Here is an 18,426-nt window from a genome sequence, read left to right on the forward strand (position 1 = left end):
TTTATATAAGGTATTGCCTTATTTGGCTCCGGAGTTACATTCCAAAAAATGATCATCGTAAATAGTGCTGCTTTGTGATGTTAATTACGATGAAAATGTTGAGAGACTATTTAAACGTCCCATTTAAATGAACTAGAAATTAAAGATAAAACTCGGCGTTCGCAAAATTGACCTCCCGAACTACAATACCCGGGATGCAGGCGGACAACGCTGATTGGTTGTAGTCGACACAAATCTATGACGTTTCCTGCACGCGACTAATTTCCACAACAATCCACAGAAGAAGAAGCAGCAGCAGCAGCAGCGATAACCGTCCTAACCGTCAAGTGGCAAACGGTTTGACGTCGAATAATAGTTTAGTCGAAGAAAACAAACGTTTACAACGCAAAACTTCACGGCAGAATCAGCTATTCCAGCATAATAAGGTAAAATGCAAGAAAAATATGTATAACGTGAACAATTTTAAGTTGTTAGATTGTTGGCCACTTAGTTCATTTGGTTATTTAGCTAGCCATGAATTCTAACGTTAGCTAGGATATGAAATCTGATAACGGCACTTAGGTGAGCTGGCTTAGTAGCTATGGATGGAGGTGGCTGGTAAGTGCACCCCTGAATGAGCAGTCTAACTAACCACCAGCAGGTATCCTAGCTATCCTAGCTTACTGGTGGAGGTGGTGAGGGTCTACTGGACCAGTGATGCTGGCTGGCTTAGCCATAAGATGTAAATTTGAGCGCTTTTTGGTAGCTTTTACTAAAGAAGACGGTATGCCTTTAACTAGTAAGCTAATTATTGTCTAAAGTGCAAAAAGTCCATCAAACCTCCGTTAAACACTTGCCAAAAGCACGAAAGAAATGGGGTTTGGAAGGCATGACAGGAAAAAAGCGTCTACTTCGGTAAAGTTAAAGTGGCGCCATCATGTGTTGGATCAGACAACTAGCGTTACTTCAGGGGCGTCCAAGCACAACTTGGGTGTTTTTCTGCCGTTTCAGTTGGACTTGTCGGAAGACTGAACAAATAAGTTTTTGTTATTCTAAGCAGTATCTGTCGGTAGATATGCTATTAATAAAATAAATATTTTATTAATAACATAATTCTTAGTCTTTGACAATCACAGCAACGGATACCAAGGGGTGCTGTGGCATGAATTTCTCAGAGGTCTTCAAGCAGTCCAACCAGCTGTGCAAAGTTTCACCGGATGGAAAATATTTGGTACGAAATAAAATCTAACCATTCATTTTATGCTACTTAAACATCCCAGAAAATATAAAATTATAATTAAAAAACAAAAATGCAACACAAACTATACTTTAACCACTGCTGGGTAAAATGTATAGAATACGCAGAATTGTTACATGCTGAACAGAGCTGAAACCCCTCTGAGCAGCGGAAGCGACTGAGGTGGGTCACTGTTTCAGTAATACCCCTCTCTTGCCTTCTAGGCTACCTGTGTTCAGTACAGATTGGTGGTGCGTGATGTCAACACACTGCAGATCTTGCAGCTGTACACCTGCCTGGACCAGGTGGCCAGCATGGAGTGGTCTTCAGATTCACTCTTCATCCTCTGTGCCATGTACAAAAGAGGACTGGTACAGGTATTCAGATCCGTGCACCGCCTCCTGCACATTCTCCATCTTATAGTGGGAAGTCACTAGGTAGACTGGACTCAGTCAGCCAATTAAGTTAGTCAATTAAATTCTGAAATAATTATGAATTATTTTCTGGAACTGCTTTTCTACCAGATTGTTTTTGTTCTACATTGGAAATGTCATTAATACCATATTAATGCCTTGTATCAAATTGATTTAAAGCATTAAATCACTTCCCTGCTGCAGTTGGTTCAGTGTGTCTGTATTTACTTTGAAGGCTTAAATTAATGTGAAAACTCCAAAAATGTAAGTCAGCCCAGTGTTGTTTTTTCAGACAAACAAACCAATGTCTTACCTTTGCAGAGGTAGCCAGTGCCAGTCCTTCATTTTGTTCCAAACAATAGAGGGCAGGTGACGTGGAACTTGGGAACAGAAGGATTCTTACTGGCGAATGTGTTTGTGTATGCGTGTGCCTGTGTGCATTGCTCTCTCTCTTGCTCTCGTTTTCTCTCTCTCTGTTCTGCAGGTGTGGTCTCTAGAGCAGCCAGACTGGCACTGTAAGATAGACGAGGGCTCAATCGGACTAGTCTCCTCACGCTGGAGTCCAGACGGACGTCACATTCTCAACACCACAGAGTTCCATGTAAGTGTGAAGTCAGGAGGAGGCCATCCCGCGCTGTGTCAACTGTTGCTGCCCGTAACTAAGAACCTGAAAATAGCAGGGAGTCGGGTGGACCAGGGCTTAATCCCTCAAATAACCTCTCGCAGGACACAGAGCCCTGAAATATGTGCAGAGCCTGGATAGAGTTCACTACAGCATGACAATTTACAAGCAGGTGAATGAGGCAAACCTGCACTAATCACTGCAGTATTACATGTAAGGGTTATTTACCTCTGGGTGATGTGAGCCATTCTGGTTCCTGGGGAAGACCTGCAAAGCAGTCTTAACAGAATCAGCCAGAAACATAAACACCCAAACAAGACAACAAAAAACCCCATTTTAAAATATGAGATTAAATCTCTAAAAGCATTATTTAATGGTGTGCTTCATAATTACCCCCAAAAATTCAAAAACTTTATAATGTCTTTTATATTATACTTAGCAGTCCAAAATGACTGTTTTAATTGACTTTAAATTGAATTTACCCTCAGGTTTCTTTTACTTAACCTTTGCTCCTCTGCTGTTTGGTGAAGTGGTAGGATTACTCCCTGAATGCACACAAGGTTAAATATAGTACAAGTTGGAAGGTTATGCTGAGTCAGAGTGTTTTATGAACTGTCCACAAAAGAGAAAAAGGCTGTGTGGGTTTTTCAGAATAAAGCTCAAAAGTGCTCTCTCCTGTGCTTCATCTCTCCTTCCATCTCCATCTCTTGCTTCCCATTCTTCGGCTTCTGCCCTTTCGGGTTACTTTCGGGCTGAACGCCAGGTCAGGAGCCGGCTGCTGCCTGAACTTGACTCCGAGACTCACTGACAGGTGCTGAGATGGAGAGCAGCTGTGTCTGGGAATGGGGGGGCTGACGTGGTGTCTACTCGCCTGTGGCATTCCTCCTCCAGGGCTCGCGTCTCTCACCCGCGAGCAATCGCACAGAGACGCTGTCCTTCTTCTTCCGCATAGCGTGTCCATTTACTTGCTTGGGTAAACTGTAAGGATGTTTTGTGCTTGTTTTAAATGGGTGGAATCACCAGTGCTGAATTGGTATTGGCTGGTGATTGCAAGTTATTGGACTGGAATACATTAGGCTGTGTTGGGGCATTGGGAAGCTCCTGTGTAAATGGAGAACCTGTTAATGAAAATCACATTGCGGTGTTGGGACTGTTTGTCCGTAAGTGAGAGGTTTAGAGTTCAGTCATCACCTTCACCCTGGACAAGAATTCATTAAGGTTTGCCTGATCTGGTGTGCGTGTCAAGACTTTTGGTTTCACGATACCCATAAACAGGGTGCTAATTTAACTTGTTTAGGAACAGCTGCCTGGTGTTGTTACACCCTGTGTGTGTTCTCTGCTCTCTTTCGGGCAGTTTATCCATGGGCCGATGGGGATACATCGCCACAATTTTGTGTGTGATTGCATCTGACAGCACTGTGGTAGCAGTTGGATTATAATAATCTCTGTGTATATGTTCACTCATAGGAGGCTAGGCTCACGGGAGCAATTCCACAGCTATCTGTAAAGATTACTGAAAATCTGTTACTTCTATGGCAGCCATGGAATCTCCTCTGCAGAGAAATTAATCAAATGTGTACAGTTGTTAAAAAGTTTCATCTGGATCAGAATTATCCACATTGGAAATCCCATGTTTTGCTATCCAGGAATCCAGTTTACTGGTTTTTACTATGTTTTTTTTCTGGTTCTGTTTTTTGGATTGGAGCACCCTGATCCAGTTGCAGACTTCAAGATTACCAAATCTGGATTACCTGTGCTCTTAAATGTAAAGAATGTAAAACAGCCAAAATGGGGTCACTTTTAAGTGTTTTTATTTGAAGAGACAGAAAACATCACAATACAATAACACAAAGGTCCCCTTCCATTTCCTGTTTCTGTTAAACATTCAGACCCCTCATCTGATTCACAAAAACCAAATGACAACAAACAAATGTACATGCCTGGGCAAAAAAGGGGAGCCAAACCCAGTGATCCCAAATCATCAAATCACTGGTCAGAAAATGAACAAGAACTAAATCACTGTTCTCCTGAGACCTGGGCCACTGTTTGCTTGTTACTGCTCTTTGCTACAGTGAACTGTTGAGGTGACAAGCTGGAAGCAGGGAAATTCCCTTACATAATCTCATACAAATGTACACTTGCATTGTCTTGTACAAAATATAAAATCAGAAAGATTTTTTACAATTTATATAAAATACCATTCAAAGCATGCCTAAGGTGTGTGTTTTTTTGTTTTTTTAAAAAATCCAGTTATTTTTTGTTGAGACTGTTAAAAGCTTATTTGGGTTTGGCACTTTTTTGTCCTGGAGTGTATATGTACTACATAATACATTTTGTATTGTTTGACCAATTTAAAAGTTTTATTACATTCTGTTCCTGCAGGCCACCCTGAATTCACCCTCCTGATGGGATCAGGATAATCCAGATAATTTTTTCTGATTAAAGGCATCCCTTTCCCAATCCTAGTTTGATCAACATGTACTGAGGGTTTGATCAAAACCAATACTGTATTATGTCAGCTAATCTGATATTTCACAATTCCCGCCCCCCCCCCCCCCTTTTTGAACAACCCGTTTTCAAGATTTTATTCAAACAGATAGAGAAAATTGTATTAGATTACTTTTGAATACTGGGGCCATGGTGTTTTCTGAGAAAGGAGCTCTACATTGACTGGAATAATGGATTTTTAACACTCAGACTCAGAGCAGTCCAGATATACTACTCTGATGTGATGCATATAATGTGCCTTAGTTCTGAGCAGTAGATATTGTCATCCTGGTTCCACCACAGTGATGCACGATAGGAAGCTGTCCCTCTACATGAGCTAGGGTGAAAGGCTTAGGTTGAGTGCCTCTACTTCTTCCAGTACATTGCATAGGGTGGTCTGATTCTTACAAAGGTTATTGCAATTATTTTTAACAGTACTGTGACTATGACAAAGAAATTTCATCAGTAGGTCATTTGGTTAGTTATTGAAAAAGTGCCTTTTGTGCCTGAACAGATAACAAAAAGTTCATTACAACATTAGAGTTGGAAAGTGTAGAAAACAATGGAAATTTTGTAAGAGCATCCATGAGGTGCTGCTTGTTTAATTAGTAGTGTTTGTATGCTGTTGTTTTAATTAGGAATATATAAGACAGTTTCAACTAGTAACGCTGTCTACTCTGATGTGTAGCACACCAAACTCAGGTTGACAAAGGATCTTCTGTTACCAGAACAAAGGTAGCTCTTAACATCAGATTTCTGTGCAACAAATCTTTCTTTGTAAATGCTTTCATACAGTTATACAAACTAGATGCAATGTGTCTTACAGAAGTATGGAGGTGTAGTGGCTGTTTTCTACAGAAGCATTCTCATGCAGAAGGTCTTTGCAACTTTCTTTTGAGTGGCTCTGTTATATACTGAAATGTGCTCCAGAATTTTATTTTTAACAATTTACAGACCTGAAATACTGTGCAAAGTTCATTGATGACTTGAAGTACTACGAGTTTTCTCAGGTGGTTCATCATAAGTGGTGACATTGGCATTATCTAAGTGAATGTTAAGGATAGTAATGCCACCTTTATTTGATCCTTTTGGTCTCAACATATAAGTAAGCCTACATACGTTTTGGGCTGGATTTGGTTTAGTAAGGACCTTAAGACTTTTAACATTATTGTTAAGGATTTCTGATCCTTTTAAAATGTATTGATTCCTTCGAGCCTCACAGCTGCAGTGACCTGGGTGTGTGATGGTGGCCTTGTGTGCCTGTGTGGTTTGCTCTCCCAGTGTATGCGTGGGTTTCCTCTGGGTGCTCCGGTTTCCCCCTACATTCCAAAGACGTGTGTTGGGTCGATTGGCATCTCTGAATTAGCCCACTGTGAGTGAGTGGCTGTGTGTGTGCACGTGTGCCCTATAAAGGACTGCCATGATTGGATTAAACAAGTTTAGAAAATGAATGAATGAATGAATGAATGAATACGAATGGTTTCTTTGAGTACTCAAAACAGCTTGTTTTTTAAAAAAGTACATAAAAATGATCAGTTTATGGAGGCAATAGTTATGTCTCCACCCATACATGCAGACACTGATAATGTAATCGTGGATCGTTTCATCTTAAAATGAATGAAGGCCATAGATGGTGATGCACTGGTAAAGACCAAGAAGACTTCAGTCAAAGAGAAAGCTCTGTGGAGAAATGACAGTACAAATCCTAAAAAGAAAGTGCAGGAAAGCTGAGTGTAAGTGGAGAAAAAACAAATTTCAGGTACACTGACATCTATAAACAAAGACTTCTTTTAACTTTGAATTAAACAGGGATACATAGTCTCATCTCTTGGAAAAGAAAAAGAAAAAGAAAAAAAAATTAGTCAAGGCTGTGACCTCACCATAGTATTGGGCCTACCTTTTACAAAGGTATTAAATAACATATGCCTGAATACCTTCTCTGGTAAAATGTCACTTCTGGTGTTAACAGATCTTAGTGCTGCATATGATGCTATAGATCACAGAAGACATAAGAGGAGCAGTCCTCAAATGGTTCAGCTCCCACCAGTTATGTAGGTAACATGTAAATGCCGCCTGATGCTTGTAGCTCAGGGTAGCTCTCACACGGTCTATGTTAGGAGAATATAAATAACTGGATAAGGCAAAGTTTCCTTAGTTACATAGTGACAAAACGGTGGTTATGGTGTTTGGGAGCAATGAGAAACAAATTAGTGTACATCTTTAATCTGTGATTCTAAGACCTAAAAGCATAATTGGAAATCTGTGTTCTACTAGGTTAAATTCTCACCTTCATTAATTATAATAAAATAAGCAGGAAAACAGCCTGCTATCATCAAATATTTGTAATATAATGTGATAAAATATTTTTAATTTCATTATTTCATAATGCTTCTTAAATTTTCTAATTAAATAAAATATTTGTATGCTTTAATTTGTAAATTACTTTAATTGCCTTTTGTCTGAAATATAAATAAACCTACCTTGCCTTGTCCTGCCTTTTTAAAGTAGGCAACAGGTAATCAACAAAATGGAATGTAATATTTTATTAATAATAATTTGTTAATTGCAAACTCCAGTAGTAATTTACAGTTAGTTCTGAAACATTTTCAGTCTAAAAGGTGGTTGGCTATAGGTGTCAGCCAAGAAGAAAACTCTACACAGTTATAGAGCCTAAGCATAAGGACAAGATTGGTTATTAGAACAAAATCGTAATTTATGATTAAAGCTGACTGCTTTTTTTTTTTTTTTTTTTTTTCCATGATCTGATGGGAATCTGAGCCAAGACAACATGCTGTGTCAATCAAAAAGTCTTCAGCCTGCCAAAGTGTATAGTCTATAAAAGTAGGCCTGGCATTTTCTTCATGGTGCAAATGGTGGAAGCCCAGCTGGAGTTACTTTGGAACAGCTCCATCTCAGCTTGAAGGCACCAGCATGATTAGGATGGAGCTCACACTTTGTTCCAGGTGTTACGATTAATCCATGTGTTTGCTGAGTGCTGATAAGTGGCTCAGGAAAGAAGAAACTCAAGGCCAGCGGTGAATACTGCACTATTCAAATGGTCCAACATTGTTTGGGATCCTACCAACAATGCCCGCCAGCCGGGGTCCTTCGGGCTGTGGCTAATGCTTAGCATTTTGATGGTGAACTATCAGAAATCTGCTGGCCTAGGCAGCCGCGACAGTTTAACGATGGTATCTCCCGCCCCCTCAGCACGGCTGGCCGCCTGTATCAGATGCAGTCATGAATCGGGTCTGTAACAGGAGAATTGGGACTGGAACGTTTTAAAAATGGTTTCTGATGTGGAATGCCCTGACCTAATCTTCTGCCGACAGACAGGTCTATGTAAAGATTCTTTGAGTTGTCACTCAAGCTTCTAGCATACAAAGGGGTTTTTCCAAACATTAATCATATTGATTCATTTGATTTCTGTATATGTTTTACAGTGTGTGCCTTAAAAAATGATCAGTTAAGAGCTGCATCATTCCATCACTTTACTTTTTATCTTCTATAGTTGGACTGTACTTTCTACTTACAGCCATATTGATCAATAGCAGTTGACACTGGGTTTGACCTTAATGCTGTGGTCTTGTTTTACTAATAACTGGGTGCTGCAGCTGTCGTGGTACTGAATGTTCTTCTGTGGCTTCAGACTCTCAGTGTTGATGCGCGGCTGCCTCATTTGGCACACTGCACGGATGAAGGCACAAGCCTCACCAGCTCCCTCATGCCAAAGGCGTGCATGGCAACACGCAGAGAAACATCTTCCACCTACTCCTCCACTGTCTGCACAGTCTAAGGTTTCAGCTATACCGGGCAGCCCTGTCCCGCCGGCCGTGATGGGAGGGGACATCCCCTGATGCGGCAGTCCACAGAGCTGGGGTGGAGAGAGGTGATGTTTGGAGGTGTTGGTGAGACACAGCACTAGGGCCTGGCTCAGTCCATCCAGGGGTGAGGACAGATCGCCATGGGAGAGAGCGCAGCTGATGCTCATCAGGTGTCCATCCAGGCCTTGAGCTCAGCACGGAGAACAGCAGGGGAGCATGGGAAAAAAAAAAAACCCTGTTGTAAGCATTTAGGTCTGTACCAACATGCAGATGCTTACAGAAGATTCATGGTTATTTAGATATAATAGCACTTACTGAGAACGGGGAAGTGTAGTAGCTCGATAGCTGGTGTCAAGATACCTCTGTGCTCATGCACAACGTAAGCACAGGCATGGAGGCAAGGCTTTGAAGGCTGCACAGTTATCATTATGGCTTTAGGCTTGTACACATGAGATTCTGCCACTTTTGGGAAGCCAAACTGCTCTCATGAAGCCACGTGAAGCTCTTGGTCATTAGACAAGTTTAGTTTAGTGTTTCATAGTATGCCAAGAAGCTTTGTAGGAGAGGGGTACACTCCAGATTAAGTAAATGGGCTTCAAAAAGCATTTGAGGGCTTTGCACTCCATTCTCCTGCACTCCATTCATACTTGGTGGGACACATTTATACCAATTGACTGATTTACTTAATGCGTCACTGCTTAGCAGAAGACCTGGCTAATGTTACATTTCATTAGTGTCTGGTTACTGGCTGTTGTGGCTACAAGGACTGCACTAAAGTTAAAGCAGTACTATGCGAGTTTGGAGATTTGGACATTTTTGGTGGAAGCATATAAATAACCAACTCATGTAGGAACACTCATGTGGACATCTAACCATTTATATATATATATATATATATATATATATATATATATATATATATATATATATATATATATATATATATACACACACATATATACACATACACATATATATACACAATATTCTAGCTTGTTGGACATCCGATTCCAAAACCGTGGGCATTAAGATGGAGTCGCTTTGTGAAGGTCCATGGTCTGCAGCTTTGTGGCAGCTGTTGTTGGTCCTGGTTGCTTACGTTTCACAGTAATTACAGCGCTTATAGTTGACTGGGGCAGCTCTAGCAGGACAGAAATGTCAAGAACTGACTTGTGGCAAAGGTGGCACTCTGTGATGGCTCCACATTTAAAATCACAGATCTTCCCATTATATTGCCAAAAGATTCTCTGCCTATGTGCTTCAGTTTATACACCTGTTTGCAGTGGGTGTGGCTGAAACACCTCAGGGATGTCCACATACTTCTAGCCATATAGTATAGTTAGTTGTCCAAATTTATCTAGGGGAAAGCCCTGTAACTGTAGTAAGCAAGCGTCCTCAATACCTAGCTAACTAAGACAACAGTAGGGGAATCTGGCTTGATATTTTTGGGTAGCAAGCTAGCTAGCTAACATTTAATTAAATAACATTTAAACTAAATTCTCTCTTCTGCCAGGGGAAAAAAACATCTTGAAATCATCATTTGAAACCCTTCATGATGCTTTCTCCATCTCTGAAAAGGACTCTCTTCAGTCACAGTTTTGTTTATTTGCTTGCTTTTTTTAACTTGATGACAAGCCATACCACAGAAGACAGCTGGGATTGCTGTTTCCAGGTATTCTCCATGTTGAACAGTGGCTAGTTCAGTTCACTGTACTGTGCAGCACTGTGAGCCATGTCCTCATTACTTGGGCATGCAGTCCATCCAGACATTTTTGACCTAAGGCTATGGTTATACTAAGGTAAGCCGAGTTTTCCTCCCGATCACAGTCATGGTTCATGGTTGGGTCGTGCCTGTGCTAGCTGGCCCTAGTCTTCATATTTTGGGGTAGAATCTAGAATCTAGTGTGTGAGGGTCACTACTACTTCTCTCATGATACATTATCGGATCATTTGGGGTATATCAAAGTATATTCCCATGAATAAGAGGTGACATCTATAATTGGCTGTGACAGTGGTTATTGAACTTAAATAACATTTTATTTAAATTAATTAATTGGGTTCTTTTCCAATGTCCAAAGTTATTCACAACTGTCATTTCATGTTGCTATATGCTGTCAGTGTTTCTGTGAAGGCACAGATGGTTCTGTAATTTGAAGGTTTATGTTTGTAGCTTGTGTGACCCATCACATCAGCATTCAGGGTGATTGAACTAATTTCTGAGAGAAGCAGGCCCTAGTTCATGCTCTGATGATCACAGTTTTAACACACACTTTTTTTTTCTTCTTCTTCTCAGCTTCCCTGCAGTCAACCAGTGGACACTTTCATGTTTTGCCGCTGGTACTGCAGACTCTCGTTACTTAAAGTGTCTGGTAGACCAAGTATCTGTTTGAGGACAAGATACTGCATGTTATTTTTAGTGTTTCTAAACCTGTGCATCCATCCTTTGGCATGCTGCCCTGTCTGTGAAGCTCTGTAAAACCCAGTGACACTAACACTTCTTTTGTCTTTTGTCAAGTTTTTGTGTGTCCTTGTCATTTTTCGGTTCTCTTCTAGCAGTAATGAATATCCTGCATCCCCCTGGGATTCCATATAGTGACAGCTTCCAGCAGACCACTTACTCTTTATTCTGATTTGAAGTAGGCCTAACACTTGTGGATTAGCATGACATTTAATATTTGTAAGTATGTAATAATATTTGGGTTTCTAAGAACACTGTAATTAATAACAATGGGTTAACGTTCAGTGCCAGCTCGTATGCCCTGTGTTGAGGGACATCTAGCCTTGCCCCTGGCCTGGCTCTCCTGTGCCATTAATCCACAAAGGCTTTCCTTCATATCCTCATCACTTCATTCCTCCTGGCTTTCCTCAGGATCGCAGCTGGATCCTTAATACTTCTCTATGGGCTTTTGCTGTTCAGGTCACAGAATGGGAAGAATGGTATTGGAGTAATTGATGAGAGCGCTTTTCTTGCACCTCTCCTTTAGTTTTATTGGCAGCATTAATAATGGGGTTGTTAATAGTATTGCATTAATCACTTCTCACTGAGCCATGTTTAAACTAAGATAATGCCATGTTTTCCATTATGTCTTCGTTGTGAGTTGCATGATCTTGAAAAATGATCCTGCTTGGCCTAATGTTTTTACATAATTACACACGATTATACATAATGTCTATGTGAATACGTCCATCGTTTGGTGTCATCTAGGATACCAATTCATAATTGTCATCTAAGCCTTGTCAATGTTTTGTGTTTGAAGCGTTTTGGTGAAAGTTGAGAGAGAATACAGATTGTTTGTTTTCCTGCTTTTTAAATATTTATTTATTTATTTATTTACTTATTTACTTATTTTTAAAATGTATTTGTTTGGCCTTTACCTTCACAGCTGAGAGTCACTGTCTGGTCTCTTTGCAACAAATCTGTGTCCTACATCAAGTACCCTAAGGCCTGCCAGAAAGGTGAGTGAGTGTGAATGAGGACTAGTGTAAACATTGTAGTGTAGCACAAAAGCCTGGCTGAACCACTGTCTGCATGTGGGTGTGTGTGTGTGCGCATGTGCACATTAATGTTAAAGGTTTAAGGTGGAAACTTCAGTAGAGGGTCACAGTGACCCCTCCCATTTGTGAGTCATAGCAGTGGCTGACCTGTGACCTTACATTTGGCCCTGGCCCTGTAGCAGAGTATGAGCTTTTGCTGACAGCTGGTGTGCCCTCTTCACTAAATGTCACAGAGTCCTCATAACCAGTCTGTCCACTTTAGCAGGCAGTGATGTGTTCTGGGCACTGGACTCTGTTCAGCAGAGGCTGCATTAGCTTTAGTGTTCCTGGCCTAACACCGTGGAACACACTGCTCAAAGTCTGGCTGGTCCATTTTAAGGGCTTTGTTGCATCTGCCATAGACAGGGCTACTACTTGTATCACATGACTGAAAGATAATGCTGAAAATTGGTGGCATGGTTTTTTTTTTAAGATATGTGCCACAATAAGAATTCTGATCTCATTACTGCTTTTTTACTATACATAAAGCATTAGTTATTTAAGTCATATTTTAAATCATTTTTAATTATGAAATTTTAATTATTTATTTCTGTGGGTTGCATTTTTGTAGATTGTGCATGTGATTTTCAACATGAAGCCTGAGATTCAGTTAATCTAAAGCAGGATAATGGCGCAAAAACACTATGTCTGTACACAGTATATGTGTATATAAAACAAACAGAAATGAAAGTGGGAGCAGCATGTCCAAACTCTGTCCAAATATTTATTTTTTAATAATCTTTTGATGCATTGTCTGGTGTTTCAGGAATGGACTTCAGTGCTGACGGGCGCTATATGGCACTAGCAGAGCGACGAGACTGCAAAGATTACATTAGCGTATTTGTGTGTGACGACTGGCATCTGCTTAGGGTAAGAAAATCCCTTGGCTTTAACCCAGTCCGGGGCACGTGCCCTGACATTCTGGGCCTTCAGGACAGTAAAGGGCGAGCCCTAGATTTCTACCTTCCAGTCACCTGGCATGGACTAGTTTCAGGGTGAAGATAGCACTGGAAGAATGTTACGATGCTCATTAATGGGGGGTGTTAGTAAGTGTGCTTAACAGTGTGCTTGTCTGCAGCATTTTGAGACAGACACGCAGGATCTGGCAGGTGTGGAGTGGTCACCTAACGGCTGTGTGCTTGCGGCATGGGACTCCTGTCTCGAGGTCAGCATTTGTCTTCTCTGTATCTACATCAGTTTGTGGGAAATAGTAATATTTGTAATTATTTGAGTTATATTCAAGAAGGAAAAAAACAAAACACGGATCTACCTGTGATCATGTGTATACTATAACCAAGAACAGAAAACAACCAACAGTACATTTTAGTACAATGTGTTTACAACTACTGATCTTGTAAGGTCAGTAGTCGTAAACAGCTGTGCATACATTTGGAAGACATTTGTACCTTCTTGTATTTTTCACATAGATGCAAATGTCTGTGTCTGTAGTACAAGATGCTGCTGTATTCCCTGGACGGGCGTTTGTTGTCCACGTACAGCGCATATGAATGGTCACTGGGAATCAAATCAGTTGCCTGGAGTCCCAGTAGCCAGTTCCTGGCTATCGGCAGCTACGATGAGAAGGTAGGACTTCTTTATGGAAAACACAAACGGCTCTCCGCTTCAGATGGGCAAAGTGGGCACATCCACATGAGCTTGTTTTGTTTCAGTGATATATACCATGTTTTTGTTTGTGTTTTAATTGTTTTCCAGGTTGAGCCTAGTTTGCATTAACTAGACTTAATACCCTCCCTAACGGCAACACAAATGTTTGTTGTTTGTTTGATTGGATCACTTTAATAAAAAACAGCTACATTGTACCTTCTCTCATAGGCAAGCTGATACATATTAGAGGTTATTTTTATAGGTGTAGTTACACACTCTAGTACATCAGTCGCTGTTCACAATTTGCTAACACCCCTCTAGCCTGTTCATCACTGGTCGGTTTCGGACCATAGCTTCCACTGCTGATCAGATATTATCTGCTTGCTGGGACATTCTTAACACTGAAATCGAAGAAGCATGGTAGTGAATATCGTACTGGTATTAGTGTATGGGGTACAGCAGTGTTGATGGACTTTTTACATGACTGTCACTGCTGGGCTGAGAACTACCCAAAAATATCCAGCCCACCATGATCCACTGGCACAAGACTGACCATTGGTGAAGCATTTGGGTACCACAAACTGTGCCTGCCAACAGATGGTGTAGTCTTTAACCGTTCATCTACAAGCTTTCCAATGAATAAATGTTTCTATAAATTGGGTCTGTATATGTGTGGGTAGGTGGGTGTGTGTCTGCACATATAGTGTATATAGATTCTCTGAAGCAGTGATGTCTGTGCTGGTGTTCTCCACTAGGTTCGGATCCTCAACCACATCACCTGGAAGAAACTCACCGAGTTTGAGCACCACCCCACCATCACCAACTCCAAAGCTGTAGGCTGTTCCTCTCTTACTATTGTCCACTATTTCACATGTGCCTTCTTGAAGCAGGATAGAGGATCAGTCATTCATTTGCATGGTTTATGCAGGAAGACTGCAGATCCTGCATTTTTCAGCATCCATTGCTAAGTGACACATGTCCCTCTAAAGTGCTGGCTCTTCTGGTTGGTATCAGGTGGTGTTTAAGGAGGTGGAGAAAAGGCCTGTCATTCCCACGGAAGATCTGTCCATTCAACAGATCGCCATGGAAAGCTCCCTCTTTGACATTCAGAGCAAATGTAAGACTCATTATACGATGTTCCTGAAAAACACCACCTGTCAGTGCTGCCCTGGGTTGATTATAGGGAGAGAAAAGGAGGAGAGAGACTAGCAAGAGCCCATGACATGCCCAGGATACAATACATGCCCTGCATTTAAACATTTTATTATACCCACATATCAATTCAGATGCTTTAGTTGGAAGTAATAAAATGACAGCTGGCTTAATAATAGATTAATTGTTATTCGTTAGTCGTTCTATATTATTGACCTATTATATATCACCCCAAGTAACCTTATGCCTTGGTTTGTATTTTTGTAATCTGTGGCCTCCATTCTGGCACACTGTTGTGGGCTACCAGCGTGCACTTTGTATGTGTGTGTGTGTGTGTGCGTGCGTGCATGCAGGGGAAGTGTGTGTGCTAATATTACGTGCTATGCAGACAGTGCTGTCTCACTGGAGACCGTTGCCTGGAGGCTGGGCATGGTGACAGGGCCATTTCGAATTCCAGCGCACAGCAAGGATGATCAACTATTTCTGTAAGCAGACGATTGGCTGAGTTCTGCGAATGCCCCCTGAATAAATCTTACCAACGAAAACATAGCGCTTAGCGGCTTGTTTTCACATGACATCCCCATCCCTAAGCCGTCTCCTCCACTCTTGAAAACATAAAACCACCCACGCTGACTGTCACACTTTCTCTGGATGCCTTCTGCATGGCACAAATTCATAGACTCTTCGCTGGCGACAAATGTTTACAGTGATTTTAGATTTCATACCACTGCTCTGCGTTTTACGCCGTTCAGTGTGTGGGTGTGGGTGTGGGTGTGGGTATGGGTGTGGTGTGTGTGTGGGTGTGGTGTGTGTGTGCGCACATGTATCAGTAAACATACATACACAGAGCAGGCATTATCCTGAAAAGAGGCCACTGCATTATGGTATACTGTTGCCACAGAGGAGTGTACTTGGTCTGTAACAATGTTTAGGCAGGCGGTACACGTCCAAGTAATATCCACACGAATGCCAGGACCCAAGGTTTCCCAGCAGATCACGGAACAGGGCATCACACTGCGTCTGCCGACTTGCATCCCAGGTGTCCACAAGACGTAAAAGAAAACATGATTCATTAGACCAGGTCGCCTTCTTCCATTGCTCCATGGTCCAGTTCTGGTTCTCCACTTTCCCATTGTAGGCGCTTTCGTTGGTGAACAAGGGGCAAGAAGCTGCGATGCTCTGTGTGTTGACACCTTTTGGACATTGTTTTCAGTAGTTTGTGCTACAGTAGCTCTTCTGTGGGATCAGACCAGCTGGAATAGCCTTCGCTCCACATGGGTGTCATTGAGCCTTGGAACACCATAACCATGTTTCCAGATCATTGATTGTTCTTCCACTTTTAGTAGATAAAGAATACTCCACAATGGGAACACCCCACAGGACCTGCTGTTTGGAGATGCTCTGACCCAGTTGACTATCCATCACAATTTGGCCCTTGTCAGTCAGTCAGTCACTCAGATCCTGATACTTGCCAATTTTTCCTCCTTCCAACACATCAGCTTCAAGAACTAACTGTTCACTTGCTGTCTAATTTCTCACCCCTTGACAGGTGCCATTGTAGTGAGATAATAAATTATATTCACTTCACGTGTGTGTGTGTGTGTGTGTGTGTGTGTGTGTGTGTGTGAGAAACTTGAGTTATAGCAAATGACCCTTTGCTTTTCCTTTCAGTTTGATTCAGCCTCACATCGTTGCCTCGTTTCAGATGAGATTCCTCCATTACCAGTGCAGGTGCCAGTGGTAAAGCCTGATCCAGACCGTGCCAATCCCAAAATTGGAATATCTGCCATTGCTTTCAGTGTGGACAATCGCTACCTTGCAACAAAAAATGGTAAGCATCTAATCATCATGATCATTTCCTGAATTAAGATGCATTTATTAATAGTTAAATAAAACTTATTTATAAATAGGTTAGGTCAGAAGTAAGGAGAAAAAGCAGAAGGACCCTTTGCAATAAGATGTGCCCATATCCTGTTCAGTGACCCCTGTCCCATTTGGCTGTTCTGTCAGCCGTGAGCAGAAGCACAGGCAGCCCCACAGTCTGGCATGCGGATACATTTGCTGCTGTGGCCGCTGTGTAATTCCCCTTTATTCCACACACTGAGCTTATTCTTCCTAGGCAAAACTCCCCCGACAAGTGTGTCGTCTTGTGTGGCTCAGTGGAGCCAGCTAGATGTGGGCCTGTTAATCGGGAGTTTACAGCAGGGGCACTGCTGGGATGTCTAGGATGGCCTCTGGCCCGAGGGCGTACTCGCTAACACCGTGCCAAACTCGCCGCAGACTGCATGCCCCAGAGCGTGTGGGTGTGGGACATGCAGAGGCTGGGCCCGACAGCCGTGCTGGAGCAGACCGCCCCCGTACGCTTCTTTGCCTGGGACCCCCGCAGGCCCCGCTTGGCCCTCTGTACCGGAAACACCAAGCTCTACCTGTGGTCCCCGGCTGGCTGCGTGTCTGTGAAAGTGCCAGTGGAAGGTAAAAGACAACATCTGGCTTATAGTTGAATGTAGTGTAATTCCTTAATGCCTTAGTAGAGACTGGACTAAAGGCTAGACTCAGATACCTTTGCACCACTGTGTTGGGTCAGATAATTCAATGGAAACCACTGTGACACATGTAGCTATGTAGTACTACTCCAAGAAGTAACTGGGATGAGATAGGCATGGCACTCTCCTGTTTCCCTGCCGCTGCTCTGTTTCACAGGGGGGTTTCAGGTGCAGTCCCTGTTCTGGCATTGCAGTGGTGACTCGGTGGTCCTGCTTGGGAAAGACCAGCTGTGTCTGTGCTACATGGCCACTGATGAGGAGAAGTAAGAGACTCGAGCCCCCCAGTCTACCCGTGCTCCAGCTGCCCCGGGCCTGCCCACTTACCCTGGGCTGGGCTTGTAAGCATGGTGCGGAAAGACCAAAGGTCACTCTGCCCTAGTAGTCTGATGTAGGAACAGCTCAAATCAAATCAGAATTTCAGCAAAGAAACTTTTAACGGGTCTCAGGTAAATGATAAGGGCAATGACCATATCCTAGAAAGGGTTAAGGTCTAGCTTATACAACATCAAAAGGGCTAATAAGGGGAAGAATTTTGAAAGCCCCAGTTTAACTGATAATGAGAAAAATGAAGGTGCCATTGTTTTATTGTCTTAATCCCCCATACCCTTTCTTCTTTTGCCATGAAAGCCGTCATCTAAAATGCTCAGTGTTGACAAACTAAGACCAACGTGTTTGTAGAGTGTTTTGCTTGACTGGCACTGTGCTGGACTAGAGCATATTAAAACCAGTTAGTGCAAGTAACTGGCTGCAGAGTCCAGCTGGTATGGGGGCATAAAAGGTTAAATCCAGCCTGCACTGAGGTTGTACTGGCCAACTTGAGCTGATGTAGCTGGCAGGCTTTACCAAGACTGTTCTTAATGTGAATGTGTTTGTGTATGTTTAACGAAAACCACATTCTGTCCTGGACGCTTGAAGCTTTTTCTGTTAGTGTTAGTTCAGAGTTTTGGGTCATTTTATAATAAATTTAAGATTTTTCTAATAAAGTTTTCTATAAATCCACATTTGCTTGCTGTGTGCTTGAAACCATTTG

General features: G+C 42.0%; 1 protein-coding gene across 4 annotated transcripts; it reads left to right on the plus strand.

The window, feature by feature from the left end:
* Positions 1-288: 288 nt before the first annotated feature.
* wrap73 (WD repeat containing, antisense to TP73) lies at positions 289-18,397 on the plus strand. Of its 4 annotated transcripts, none has more exons than XM_027011292.2 (13): positions 289-425; positions 1,100-1,210; positions 1,441-1,593; positions 2,114-2,230; positions 11,946-12,018; positions 12,863-12,966; positions 13,175-13,261; positions 13,546-13,680; positions 14,457-14,534; positions 14,716-14,818; positions 16,559-16,684; positions 17,134-17,325; positions 17,554-18,397. In XM_027011292.2, exons 2-13 carry the CDS (start codon positions 1,142-1,144, stop codon positions 17,661-17,663), a joined length of 1,347 nt encoding a protein of 448 aa, XP_026867093.1. In that variant the 5' UTR covers positions 289-425; positions 1,100-1,141; the 3' UTR covers positions 17,664-18,397. The 4 variants fall into 4 exon arrangements, with proteins under 4 accessions (XP_026867093.1, XP_026867092.1, XP_035392160.1 ...); XM_027011291.2 differs by having other exon boundaries at positions 1,116-1,210; XM_035536267.1 differs by lacking the exons at positions 289-425; positions 1,100-1,210; positions 1,441-1,593 and adding an exon at positions 10,076-10,899 and having other exon boundaries at positions 2,149-2,230.
* The last annotated feature ends 29 nt before the right edge of the window (positions 18,398-18,426 follow it).

This window comes from Electrophorus electricus, chromosome 18, assembly GCF_013358815.1.
Source record: "Electrophorus electricus isolate fEleEle1 chromosome 18, fEleEle1.pri, whole genome shotgun sequence".
Taxonomy (NCBI): domain Eukaryota; kingdom Metazoa; phylum Chordata; class Actinopteri; order Gymnotiformes; family Gymnotidae; genus Electrophorus; species Electrophorus electricus.

Coding starts and splice junctions, on each gene's coding strand:
- wrap73 (XM_027011292.2), top strand. CDS start 1,142: ATGAATTTCTCAGAGGTCTTCAAGCAGTCCAACCAGCTGTGCAAAGTT. Junction 1,594..2,113: donor ACAAAAGAGGACTGGTACAG/GTATTCAGATCC, acceptor TCTGTTCTGCAG/GTGTGGTCTCTAGAGCAGCC. Junction 12,967..13,174: donor ACGACTGGCATCTGCTTAGG/GTAAGAAAATCC, acceptor GCTTGTCTGCAG/CATTTTGAGACAGACACGCA.